General features: G+C 41.3%; 1 protein-coding gene and 1 long non-coding RNA gene across 3 annotated transcripts; one reads left to right on the forward strand and one right to left on the reverse strand.

The window, feature by feature from the left end:
- Nucleotides 1-3,795: 3,795 nt before the first annotated feature.
- On the reverse strand, nt 3,796-6,997 carry LOC121755692 (E3 ubiquitin-protein ligase DIS1-like). Of its 2 annotated transcripts, none has more exons than XM_042151042.1 (4): nt 6,788-6,997; nt 5,213-5,444; nt 4,434-4,820; nt 3,796-4,285 (listed from the first exon to the last, which is right to left on the reverse strand). In XM_042151042.1, the coding sequence occupies exons 2-4, from the start codon at nt 5,420-5,422 to the stop codon at nt 3,965-3,967; spliced, it is 918 nt and encodes a 305-aa protein (XP_042006976.1). In that variant the 5' UTR covers nt 5,423-5,444; nt 6,788-6,997; the 3' UTR covers nt 3,796-3,964. The 2 variants fall into 2 exon arrangements, with proteins under 2 accessions (XP_042006976.1, XP_042006975.1); XM_042151041.1 differs by having other exon boundaries at nt 6,793-6,996.
- Nucleotides 6,998-11,866: 4,869 nt separating this feature from the next.
- Nucleotides 11,867-13,569, forward strand: LOC121755716. The gene is made up of 2 exons (XR_006040851.1): nt 11,867-12,172; nt 13,184-13,569. It is a non-coding gene; the product is annotated as an uncharacterized LOC121755716 (long non-coding RNA).
- The last annotated feature ends 575 nt before the right edge of the window (nt 13,570-14,144 follow it).

Consider the following 14,144-nt stretch of genomic DNA (forward strand, 5'->3'; position numbering starts at 1 on the left):
TCACTCTTCATTTTTACCATAAATGGTAGTAGGCCACACATTCCACTAACTCACTACACTCACATTTTATTATAAAACCCATATAAAAATGTGGGTCCCACATTCCACTAACTTTTTCAACCAACTTTTCTCTACATTTCTTAAAACTCATGCCCGGTCAAAGAGCGACTCCTATTAGGGGACGGAGGGAGTAAAAAGCTAATTGGGGGAGCCCATATCCAAAACCTTCCATAGATCCCTGACTGGGCCCAATATGAACTTAATATAAATAGGAGAATAAAAGAGACAGAATTATAATTCAAAAATATGGATGAAAATTTCGCCCACTCTAAATTATGAGAGAGGGACGATTTTTTTTAAGAATTTCTCCTCCGTGAGATCTTCAGCTCCAACTCCGTGAGAAAGTTCTGTCTTCTTTATTCGAGTCCTAGTGTTTCGATAAGATCAGCCCACCCTGATGTCGGAATATAGTTCGGGACTCCAGTCAGAAGATCCGTGGTCTAGTATTGAAGATCATCGTGGAGAAGGCGCGAGCAATTGACGATTCTTTGGAGAATCAAATCGGTAACTCTAAACCGTAGAATTCATGTTTAGGATTTATATTCTATGAGCATGAATTATTTGCGTTCTAGCATGCAATTCTGTGTTAACATGTGAATAGATTAATTCCATAATCGGTCAAATAGATCCTACGTCTGATTTATTTGTTTGTACAAGTTTTCTGCTGTGCAAGGGGCTCCAAAACCCCAACAGCAGGATGGAACATGGAGAATGTGTGTTGACTACAAGAGGTTAAATAAACTCACTATTAAGGATAAGTACCCTATTCCTCTCATTGATGAACTTCTGGAAGAACTCAGAGGGGCTACTGTTTTTTCCAAAATTGATTTGAGTGGCTACCATCAAATCAGAATGGAGGTGCAAGACATCTCTAAAACAGCATTTAGAACTCATGATGGCCACTATGAGTTTGTTGTAATGCCCTTTGGCCTTACAAATGCCCCTGCCACATTTCAGAGTTTGATGAATGATGTGTTTAGGCCATTCTTAAGGAATTTTGCGCTGGTCTTTTTTGATGATATATTAGTGTATAGTAGGGATATGGAAGCTCACCTAGGACATCTTAAGTAGGTCTTCCAGAAACTACAAGAGCATTCTCTGTTTGCTAAAGCTAGCAAATGTGAATTTGCTAGAAATCAGATTGAGTATCTTGGCCATATTATCTCTGAGAATGGAGTCTCTACTGACCCTAAAAAGGTGCAAGCTATGCAGAACTGGCCTACTCCATCTGATGTCTCCAAGCTGAGAGGTTTCCTTGGCCTCACTAGGTACTACAGAAAATTCATAAGGAATTATGGGATTATTTGCAAACCTCTCAGATCTCCTTCGTAAAGATGCTTTTCATTGGAATGAGGAAGCTGATAAGGCTTTTCTAGAACTGGAACAGGCCATGGTTTCTCCACCAGTGCTTGCCTTGCCTGATTTCTCCTTGCCTTTTGTTGTAGAAACTAATGCATCAAGCTACGGTATTGGAGTTGTGTTAATGCAAAATAGCCAACCCATTACTTTTATTAGCAAGGCCCTCTCTCTTAAAAACGGAGGTTTATCTGTCTATGATAAAGAACTCCTTGCTATTGTCTTTGTAGTTACGTACTGGAGCCATTATTTGAGCACTAAGCCTTTTGAGGTACGAACTGATCACAAAACCTTGGGTCACTTAATGAAACAGAAGCTCACAACCTCGGGACAACTTAATTGGCTGTCAAAGTTGATGGCTTTTGATTTTGAGATCACCTATAAGAAGGGTGTGGAGAATGTTGTTGGTGATGCACTTTCTAGAGTGCATTCATCGGAGGTGTTTTGTATGGCTATTACTACTGTTTCTGCTGATCTCTACCCCTTAATTCAAGCTACATGGGAATCTGATCCTTCATTAAAACTAGCGATCACTGAGCTACAGCAGAACCCTGCAACAGTTTCCAAATATTCTTGGTCGGGAGGTCAGTTGCGGAGGAAGGGAAGATTGGTGGTGGGAAATGATGCTACTCTGCATTTAAAAATCATTCAATTGTTCCATAATTCTAGTTCAGGTGGCCATTCTGGTGTACTAGCTACTTACAAGAGATTATCTTCTCTTTTCTACTGGGCAAATATGGAGAAACAGCTCAGGGACTTCATCCGTGAGTGTGATACTTGCCAGCGCTTTAAGTATGATAATAGTGCTTCTCCTGGCTTGCTCCAGCCATTACCTATTCCTGAGGCTGCTTGGTCTCAAGTCGGCCTTGATTTTATTGAGGGACTTCCTTTATCACATGGGAAATCAACCATTTTGGTTGTTGTGGATAGATTAATAAAATATGCTCACTTTATGTGTCTCACTCACCCCTATTCGGCTGTAACTGTGGCTCAGGCATTCCTAGATCATGTTTTCAAGCTTCATGGGCTTCCTACTATACTTATAAGTGATAGGGATAAGGTATTTCTCAGCCAATTTTGGTCTGACTTTTTTAAACTCTAAGGTGTGGGGTTGCATATGTCGACTGCTTACCATCCTCAATCGGATGGCCAAACTGAGGTGGTAAACAGATGCTTGGAGACTTATCTTCGTTGCATGTGTGGAGATCAACTTGCCAATTGGAGTAAATGGCTCAGTCTTGCGGAATTCTGGTACAATACTTCATTCCACGCGGCTATTGAGACAACTCCATTCGAGGCTTTGTACGGTTATCCCCCTCCACTTCACATTCCTTATTTTCGTGGGGACTCATTAGTGCATGATGTTAATGAGAGCCTCCTAGCTCAGGAAGCTATGATGGAGGTTCTTAAGTTTCATCTTGGTCGCGCTCAACGTCGCATGAAACAACAACATGATAAGCACCGTTCTGACTGTCGTTTTGATATTGGGGATTGGGTTTACTTAAAGCTGCAGCCTTATCGCCAAAACACTCTTCGTGATAGGCAGTTTCACAAGCTCAGTCCAAGGTTCTTCGGCCCTTTCAAGGTGGTGGATAAGTTTGGAGCAGTGGCTTATAAACTTGCTCTCTCGGCTGATGCTAAGATTCACTCGGTTTTCCATGTTTCTCAATTGAAGAAGAAGGTGGGGCCGCTCTCCCTACTCCACGACACCCTCCCTACTACGGGTAACTCTACGTTCATGGAGCTCGTTCAGATCCTGGATCGGCGTTTGGTCAAGCGGGGGAATCAACCGGCTACAAAGGTGTTGATTCCGAATTCTTTCCCCGAAGATGCTACGTGGGAATTCCTTCATGACATTAAGGAACGATTTCCTCATTTTCAACCTTGAGGGCAAGGTTACTTGAGGGGGGGACATTTGGTGCATGAAATAAACTAGAGAAATAAATGCTGAGGTGTTAAATGAAATAAGCGTGTGCATGGGTGCATGCACACGAGAGGAGCATATTGTGAGATGGATATCAACACATAGTATAGAGTTTATTAGATTGAGATCTATGATTGGAGTTAGTTAGTTGTAAATGCAGCTATATAAGCTGTTTCCATTTCAGTTGTAAACAACACTTATGAATTAATGCAAAGTTCATCTTTCTCCACTCTGTCTTCTCCGTTGAGTAGTTCTATTCGTGTAGGTGCGACTCCGGTTACCGTTCCTATCTCCGATGACCCCAATTCTGCACCAGATTGAGGCTTGAATTCCTTCCATTACTAAATGAAGGAACGAGATTTTATCAAGTCGAGCTCCACATAGCTTGCAAGCTGTTGGGTTCGCGAACGGCCATATCCATCACATCTAACAAAATTGGTGCCAATACATACTGATGAAATTATGAATTACTACTAATATTAATTTCTAGAAACAAACTCTTTCACCATGGCTTCACCAAAACATTAATACTAGTAGAGACAGCTGCAACAAATTCCTTGATGCATAGACAAGCAAAGAGAGTTTGCCTCCTAAACTTCAAACAACATAAAAATGGCTATTACACTACTGCTCTTTCCAAATCCTACCGGTGACTCTGAGTTTCAGCTCCTTTCTGTCGCCGCCAGAGAAGAAGAGCGCCATGTTTCGTTGAACGATAAGACCATCAAAACTGTCGCGAACCTTACGGTGGCTGTCCCTGATGCTCCTGGGAACTCCCTGCCACACCACCTTCCTTCCGTTACCTCCAACCTCGAGGCTGTAGCTGTAGTTTTTAGCCTCGTTGTCATCACCCATGAACCGCAAAAATGCAATGTACACTGGCGCCATTCCCAGCTGAAACGCTTCGAAATGCAGACAAAAATACTGCCCAAAACAACTGAAAACCTGCAAGCCATGAGATAGAGCAATTGAGCGTGAACTGCAATAATTCGTTATGGTAAAAATTTATAACCAATCCCGAATTTGGGTTTATTAATTCCTTTTTATGATTTAAAGAATGTGAGAGCAGTGTGTGGGGAAAAAAGGTTATTACCGTAAGCATCCATGTGGCGTTCTCAACCTCGTGAGGATTGGATTTGACATAGCGATGGTTGAAAGTGCTCCCATTGTGCATGTCTACTTTGTGGTCGTCTTTGAGGTGGCTAACAAGAAACGGAATATCACCAACTGCAGAGCAGTCTGAGCCAGCGTAAGGGCAATTGTAAGGTCGAAAAGCACATTGAGATTCATGCTTAAGCTTGCTGTAGTATGGATGGATGCCGATACACCCAAAACCTTGATATTTACAGGGAAGCTCAAGAGATGCAGCTACCTTCTCCAGTGCCAGACATCTGATGTTTCCGAGTTCGTGCCTGCACGTTGGACAGCGGTTGTGCATCCTAGGTTTGCACGCAGAACACAATGTGTGACCGTTGGAACACTGCATAACAAATACAAGGGAGATCAATTAACAAAACATGACAAACCAAATGGAAAAAAAAAACACACAGCATCACTTGTTAATGATTAAATTGCAACTAGGTAAAGGAATATCCTGCATTTGTAAGTACAATAATGCATTTTTAGTACTACAAAAGCTCAAAGCAATGATGAAGTTTGTTGAGACAAAAAAAATCATGATCTTCCCCTAACTAACATGTAAAAGGAAAACGACAGCATCATGTTATCTTTGTCCTAATAAAACTGTAGCTCCCCTAATTAGTAATGATACCTATCCAATTATTATTTCAGCAGTTTCAATCAAGGACACTGAATAAATTAACTATTGATGCCACATTTTAAGTGTATATTTCTCCAATTATATAGCCATGCCTGACTAATGGGAGGGTACATGGAGTTCAAGCAAACTGGACATTCGAGCAGCTCACGAACACCGCTTGTAACAGCTGGATTAGGCTTTGGCGCGCTTTGAGCATTCTCATTCACATTCTCACGAACGTCTAACACGTCTTCTATTGGGGGTGGATCAATGACCTCGGGTTTATTTCGAGGATCATCGAAATAGGAAGGTCCACTTGCCATTGGCAGCACGCACGATTATAACCTATACAGGCACAGGCAGTTTATAGGTCAAAATCTACATCACATTACATCTAGAGCTGTCATAATAAAATGTGAAAATCCTAACAACACAAGGCAAGAAGCCCATTATTTGTGGTGTAAAAACCCAACCGCGGTCTCTATGGGGACCATACAACACAAAATCATTATTAAAGATCTGACTTTGCTCACACATTTATATTTTAAAACACAACTCGACTAAGACCAGTGCAACTATATCTCTATTTCATGAGGAAACTGCAGCTTCTTAGAATCAACAGCTGAACCCTTAACACAATCTCTTTGATCGATGGTGCTAACAATTACAGCTAAAATAGCAAATGAGTAAATCCCAAATAGTTACAACTTTTCATTCACTTCAAAACTTCTACAGTATATCATAAATTACACTGTAAGAATTTCAAATCTTGTTCCAACTTCACAAAGTAATGGGATGAAACCAGTACAACCTTAGCTGTCAATGATGAATAATAATCATTATTAGCCCTAATACGTAGTGACAGGGAACTAGACTTTTACCTTGAGCTGATAATCTCCATATTATCATCTAACTAATATTATGATTTATTTGCTAGGATTTGATTTACTTTCCAGTTTCTATAGTTGTTAGGATTTGTTTTGTTTTACATAGTTGTTAAGATTTGTTTTGCTTTCGTAGATACTCCCTCTGTCCGCGAATAAGAGCCTCGCTTTTCCATTTTAATCCGTCCGCGAATAGGAGTCTCGGTTCACTTTTACCATAAATGAAAATAGGGTCCCACATTCCACTAAGTGGGACTCATATTCCACTACTTTTTTCTACCCACTTTTCTTAACATTTTTTAAAACTTGTGCCGCCAAGGAATGGAACTCCTAACGGCGGACGGAGGGAGTATCTTTTTGTATCTCCACATGTTATAAAATATAAATATGTGGGGGAATATTTGATTAGACTCAAGAAGGAAGAATTAATAAAACAATTTTATCATTCTAACGGTTATCTCGATCTCTCCTCCTTTTCTTCAAAACTCACGTTTTTTTATCTCTTCTTCTGCTCATGGCTTGATTTTGAAGATCAGCATAAGGTTAGCTCTAAAACTACATTAAAATCTTCCATCTCATTTGAAAATGAAAAGAAAACAGCAGTCAATAAATAAATCAAATCTTCATATTAACCTAGAGGATGAAATCGAAAACCACAGTGGAAACAGCAAGAACAATTAGCATAAAACCGCTCACACCCAAAATAACGAAGTAGTAATTCACACAAACTAAAGAAAATAAGCATATCTAAAGAGATTAAGAGGCAAACAATAAGAAGATGATACAAATAAAAAGAGAGATTACCTTACCTTGACTGTAAAAATAAACCGTTTTGAAATAAAAACAAAAAAACTGTGGTGCTCGTTCTGGGCGAAAGAGTTAACAACAAAAAAATTGAGAAATGTGAATTATGTTGAGAGCAAGAAGAAGAGGAAGAGGATTTTGGAGTTTGGTGGTGGGCTGGCAAATGGCATGTAAGGATGGAAGTTGGAACAAATGGGAAACGGACAAATGTATATTATATTGATAGGAGTAGCATTCATTCAAATCAATAATATAGCAGCACCAATAAACACAAGGAAATTTCGATTCAAATTAGGGGGGCATTTAGCATATCTACACTAGAGACAAAATTCCAAATTCAAAATCAAGACTCCATTTTTTTTTTTACCTCTATTTTCAAAATCATGACTATTTAATCATGACTCACCTATAGTCAACGGAGTGTAAAAATAGTGAATGGATGATGTTATTATTATCACAAATTTTGGATTATTCTCTCATGAACTTGAAATTTAGTCACAAAAAATTTATTGGGTTTTTCCCGCAAAACCCCAAATTAAAACAAATGTGGCAATTTAAAGCTGATATATCATTTAAATCTATCAAAATTGACATAATTTTGATACTAGGTTTTTTTAAAGCAAAAAAAACAATTCACTTCCCCTCCCAACTATCAATGCTCTATCATCAGCCCACCGTACCTAGCAGACCTTTTTTCTTGAATTAAAATCAATGTCTATTAATTGGCATTGTTTTTCTCTGCCATCCTCTGCTCCAAAAACAACACCGACTTTAATAGGATTCCTCAACAAGGTAATCTTCTTCATGTATTTCATTTAAGAAATGTTTTGAATTTTGGATTCTTTATTAATCGTGTGGCTATCAACACGATGGTAGTGAAGTGGAGCTTGCTTAGTGGGTTCTAGGGTCAAAAATATAAGTACATACAATTATAGATAAATAAATAAATAAATATCCAAAAATATCATTATCTGATAATAGTGGTCGAACCACAAGGAGGTTGTTGGGATGGAAAACTCAGAAGACGAGACTAAAGAGCGGTAGAAATGGAGATACGATGAGAATACGACGTAAAATTAACTAAATGCAGTAAAAGATAAAAACAGACGGATCACCAAAGGGACAAAAGTTACTTCTAACTTAATTTCGATCACTAAATTCATGCATCCAATTTCCTGAATGAGCTTATATGTTCTAGGGATTCTAAGTTGTTTTGATAAATTGATCATGCACCCTAGGCTTCACCCACAAATTTATTACCCCCAATAGATAGGGAAACATGCATATAATTAGTGATGCGTATTTTAGAGTATCAAGTTCAGCTAACACAATATATCAAGTTTAATTAATTAACTCTAATAATACTACAATACTGCAAGATTACAGCGTCGTTAGTAGTATTTCAAGTGTCGATCCACAAGGAGGTGAAATATTGTTTAAATTTACAAATACATAAAAACATAGCAAATGTTTGATTTTTGGTTTTGAAAGATGTTGAAAAAATTAAAACACACGATTAAAATCATAATGATTTCACAAACTGAAAGACATGTCACTCCATGTTGCTAATTAGACTTAATTATTCTACACCTAACTCAAAAGTACATATTTTGGGGTAAATTCATCAACCTAATCGCATGCACTGAACATGTTTGTAACGTATAGTTTACAATCAGTTGAACACTTGTTCCATGAACTAATTTTCAAAGATATTAAATTCCTGCGGAAGCGAAGGAATAAAATATCATCTACTATAAAAGCTTACCTAATTCGTTGTCTAATTATCCTCTGAACAATTCAAATTCAACAACTCATCAATTGATTAGTTCATCCAAGTCTATGTTAAAGAGACAATAAACAATGATTAAACATCTATAACGAAAGAGACCTCTAAATGGATAGATTCCAACATTAAACAATCAGCGATGTCAAAACATGGATTCAATAGTATAGATACATTCAAACAAGCTTAAATCACAACTTGGAGCAACATTGGGAGTTTAGCCTAAACACATAGTAAAAATCACAATGAAAAATGTAGGAAGCATGCTCTCGTTGAGTGGAACGAAGATTTGGAAATGGTTCGTCGGAATGTTGACCAGAATTTCTTCCTACTCTTTTTTGTCCTTTTTCCCTCTCTATTTTTAATATGAGAAATCCTGAACAATCTCCAAAAACTGCCCCAACTCCTATTTGAAAACTAATTATCGGCAGTTGCAGCGTCAGGATTCCCGATCGGCCGAAATTATGTCCAAAATCACCCGGTTGGGTGATTTACTCCATGAACTTCCACGCTTTAGAAATGTCACCCGACTAGGCGGAGATTAGCTTAAATCGCCAGACTGGGTGAAATGTTTCTGTATCTCCAACGGCTTATGGGATGGCACCCGACCGGGCGCCCGGTTGCAATACCTGACCGGGTACGCCTCCTAGCATGTTTCCAGCCTATCTTTACACTCTATTCCACTTCCTCACCAGAAAATACACTTTTGCGAACATCAGTCCACTTTAAAACAAGTAAAGTTATAAGAATAAAGATGAACCGATCTTTTGCGAGTCACATCACTTAACTTATAAACCGATCTAACAAAGCATCCACAATGGCGGATGTCCCGGCGAACGTCGGACCGGTGCGCGGGACGTCCGCCATTAGGCAGCAAGCATACGGATACGGACGTCCGCTGCGGACACCAGAGTTCCGCGGCTTTCTGGGACGTCCATAGGGACATCCGCCATTGTGTTGACAGGACGGACGTGCCGGCGGACGTCCCAATTTTTTATTGTTTTTTGTGGATGTCCGGCGGGATGTCCGCCATTGTGTAGTGGGATGTCCTTATGACGTGGCAGTGCAGTGGGAAGTCCTTATGACGTGGTAGAAGGTGTTTTTGGGATGTCCGCGGGGATGTCCACCGGGACATCCGCACCACTACGGATGAGTGTCCACTATAAGGCGGATGTCCCCAATTGCCCCCATTTTTTTGTCCACAGCCCAGTTTTTTTGTTCGCACCCAAAAAAAAGGTGTCCGCCACTATAGGCGGACACTTCCAATAGCCCCGAAATTTTATAACCAATTTTCATTTTAATTTTTTCCTTTAGTTTCAATCAATTATAGTTAAAATCATCGGAATTGAAATAATTAGAAAACGAGGTAATTGAGACCGAATATTCGTTGTATTGGAAACGGTAAAATTATACAACGAACATTTAAAACAAAATACAAATAAAAACGCCGTCACCATCTAATAAGTGGCGGAGTCGAAATCCTCCTCTTCTTCTCCGTCTCCCTCGCTGCCACCGGCCGCCCCTGCCCCAGGAGCCTCATCAGCCAAGCTTAGACGGCGCTGGATCCGACTTATAAGTTTCAAGTATATATCCTTGATGAACGGGTCGGTTGTGGCCTCGTATTTGCTGCAGACGTCCTGCAGTTGTTGCATCAACTGCACATCTAGGTTCTCCCTCAAGACCTCGCGGGAACCAGGGACCATGTGCGGCGGTGCTGGGGCGGGCTGCAGGGTGCGCGATCCAGATACGGCCGACGATCGGCAGGAGGAAATTCCAGCCTCTCTAGCGCGTCGGATAGAGGCATGTTGTCCCGGAGGGCGTGCACGCCTAGAGTGTGTAACGGAGGGCTCTTCCGCTTGCTCGTCGTTCATGTCGAATGATTGCGAGCCGCTGCCGCTGATGTAGTCCCCGGCTATGTTGTGTCTAGTACGCTTCGGCCCAGGAGCTCCAGCCTGCTCTTGCGCATAGATGGCATTGAATTTCGGACAGTGCTCGAGAACTTGATACTCCTCCCACATTGTGAACTTCGGCCAGCCTTCTGTGTTGTATTGGCCCATAGACATTGGTTTCACGTCGGCTTCGCTCCGGCCACTCTCAGCATTGAGCAGGTTGTTCTGGTATATACCTGTGAACCGCTTGGTGGCCGACAGAATCCCAGACCACTTTTTACGGAACTGTTCTCTGTCACGCGGTCTGGCGTCTTGAGGTTTGAACTCGTTGTATGCCAACGGGACGCGCTTCCAAAAGCACCCCTCAGTCTGATCAGTGCCCACTATGGGGTCCGATGTGACGGCATCCCACACCCTCGCCACAACAATGGACTCCGCTTTGGTGTAGTGCGTGTCCCGTTTGTGTCCGGCTTCCGGTGCCGCTGCATCGCTGCCACCACCGCTGCCGAAGCCGCTGCCCGAGCCGCCACCGCCGCTTCCGACGCCGCTGCCCGAGCCGCCACTGCGGCCGCCGTGTCTACCGCCACTGCTTCCACCCGCCCATTCGGTCCCACCGAGTCTCGTCGTAACGGACGTATCCGGTACGCCGGAACTGAGCAGACCCATCATCGTATCCAGGGCGTCTTGATCTGCATCGGTGAAAGGAGATTGGCTGGATTGGAAAGGGGTCTCCGGACGGGGATGGTTAAGCGCGTCGAGGTTGGGTCTGTAATCTCCAAACGCCGAGCGACTCAGATTCCGCTGAAAAGCGTGGGAGAAGACCTCCACGGCTGAGATGGAGGAGGAGTTGGACTCGATCCCCACGGAGGGGGAGATTGACTCGAACTCCACGGCTGGGACGGAGAGCCGCCATATCCCGACGGCTGAGAAGGATATCCGCCATATCCCGACGGCTGGGAAGGATTGCCGCCATATCCCGACGGCTGAGAAGGATAGCCGCCATATCCCGACGGCTGGGAAGGATTGCCGCCATATCTCGATTCGTCCGAGCTGGGTGAGTCATCGTGTCCACCGTGCATTTTTAGAGAGTGAAAATGTAGATAGTGAATAAATGGAGAGTATGTGAAAATGGTGTAAAATGGGGGATGGAGGAGTGGTATTTATAGGTATAATTTTCGGAAAAAAAAATTTGGAAGGGGGCGGCCGGCATGCCGGCCGGCGCGTCCTCGCACAAAAAACGCCGGAGGACCTTCCGTCCCGGAAATTTCGTCCTCGGGGCGGGCGTCCTCTACACTATAGCAAGGTGCGGCGGCCAGGAAGGGGGCAGCCGGCGCGCGCCCCTATAGTGGACACTCTAACACTATAATCTCACACGCTTCTAATTCTTGGAAATAGGAATTTCTGATGTTCAGTTTCCCATATTAATTTTTGCACGCCCTAGAATATTCCGCACTGTTCCGGTAGGAAATAGTGAAAATGAAATCTCGGCAAAGAGAGGTGGTATTTGAAAGTGGACACGATTCTCAAACTCAGAATTGGAGAGAAATTTACATTTTTGCCCCCATCATTTTCATTTCCTCCGTCACTTTCATTTCCTTCCGCCTTAGCCATTCTACGTCGCTGGAGGAGAAGGTGTTTCATCACGCACGTTCACAAGTTTCACTGGGTGGAGATTTTCGCGTCGCCAAGAAGGTGTGCTTTGAACGATTCCGGGTACCTTTTCTTAAATTTCTATCAACTTCTCAACAATCAATCACACATTTGCCCCTCACAATTCTCGATTTCGATCAAAACCCATCGAAGGAAAACCACCTTTGTGGGATTTCTTCCATCTTCTTGATAAAATCCCCCAAAATTCTGTCTTTTTGCACTTCTACATAAAATCTCCATATTGCAAATAGATTTAAATCCTTTCGATTTGAGATATTTACAAGTATGGAGGTGTCCTTGATTGGGAGTTAATATTGAAAGGATTGATAATGTTGGGTTGTGTAATGGAATTCTAACATCTTGAATTTTAAGGGATGCAATCTTGTTCAGAGCCGAAGATTTTTATGGCCTTCAAGATCTGCAGATCTCAGTCTTAGGGCATCTTCTTCTGCTCAAAATCAACCTCTTGTTTATCAGAAAGCTTCAAACACTGCAAAAAACAAAATCGCGAGTCCTTGTTTTTCAATTTGTTAGTTTTATTAAATTTTGTTGTTTATTGTGTCATGGTTTGAGTTTTTTCTTGATTGTAATCTATGAATTGTTTGTTATGTTAGAGGAGTGCTTCAGATTTTTGCAGCTAGTCATAATAAAATTTTCTTCTTTTCTTATATAGGAGTACTACTATTTGCTAGTAAAAATGTGACCTTGGATTTCAGTATAGTCTGTTAATCAATTGACCCTGGAACTTGTATTAAAATATGTTTATGTTTAAATAGGCTCAAATAAGGTAAAAAGATGCATCTATCTGAAATGGTGACCTTGAATTTTAGAAACCAGGAAGAAAGTGAAGCAACTTACATATGATAATCTTGAATTATCGGTTTTGTTTCCATTTCTGTGTTTGATGGTTTTTAGTGCCAATGCTTAGTAATTTAATCTTGGATTAGTAGAGTTATATATGAATCTGTTGTATCTACTCATCATTTCTATATTGCATTACTTTTGCTGTTTTATCTGTAAATTTGCAAATGGAAGAGACAAATGGACTAAGTTTACATGTTAATGTGCTTGCAGATTGATGGTACAAAGCTGTATGTCGGCTTGCCACTGGACACCGTCTCCAGCTGCAACTCGAGCAGATAAGCAAGAACTTGATGGGTGAAAACGCGGTGGTGAACTTGTTCACATATCAAAGAATGGGTGTGAAGTTCTTCTCCCCGGAGCACTTCCCGCTCTTCAGCGGCCTCAACAAACCGGCTCCGTTGGCCGACGATTTGGCCATGGAAGATGAGGAAAATGCGGAATCGCTCTCTGGTAATGAGTATGCAGATGCAGACGGCTTGAATATTGAAGTTGCTGTGTATGTAAATATGATAGTAAGATTTTGCTCTCTGTTATATAGTAGAAATACTATGTTGTAAAACCCTTGATAAATCAGTTCTAAAACTATTTTTAGCTCACATTTGTGTATCGATTCATGGGCCAAATTACAAAAAAGTTGTGAAATTCACGCATACCGTTCACAAGTTGCAGTCCCGGTTCGAATCCTTGATGACGATTCCCTCTTTGTGGGACAGAGTCACAGAGGGTTGTGAAAATTGGAAAAATCGTGCCCAAAGTTTGATTTAGTTCACCAGGGTTATTTTTGGTCCGCACAGCAAAAAATGCATTAAAAATATATCAGCCCAAATGCAAAACTGGGATAATTCCTTGCTCACTAAGAGCATCTCCAGTTGACGGACATCCCACTAGGACATCCCAAAAACACCTCTTGCCACGTCACTAGGACTTCTCATCCCACTGCCACGTCACTAGGACATCCCCTGCACAATCCGCCATTCCCATCGCCCTTCCCACTAGGACATCCCGCAATAAAAAAAATCATACATTTACAAATAAAACAATTTACATTTACGGAAATAAAATTTGACCGAGAATACGAACGGGAAAAATTAACAACTTCATCGGAAAAAACATACATGATTCGAAAAAAAAAATTACATACTAATAAAAAAAACTTCATACATTATCACGT

The sequence above is a fragment of the Salvia splendens genome, chromosome 11, assembly GCF_004379255.2.
Source record: "Salvia splendens isolate huo1 chromosome 11, SspV2, whole genome shotgun sequence".
NCBI lineage: Eukaryota > Viridiplantae > Streptophyta > Magnoliopsida > Lamiales > Lamiaceae > Salvia > Salvia splendens.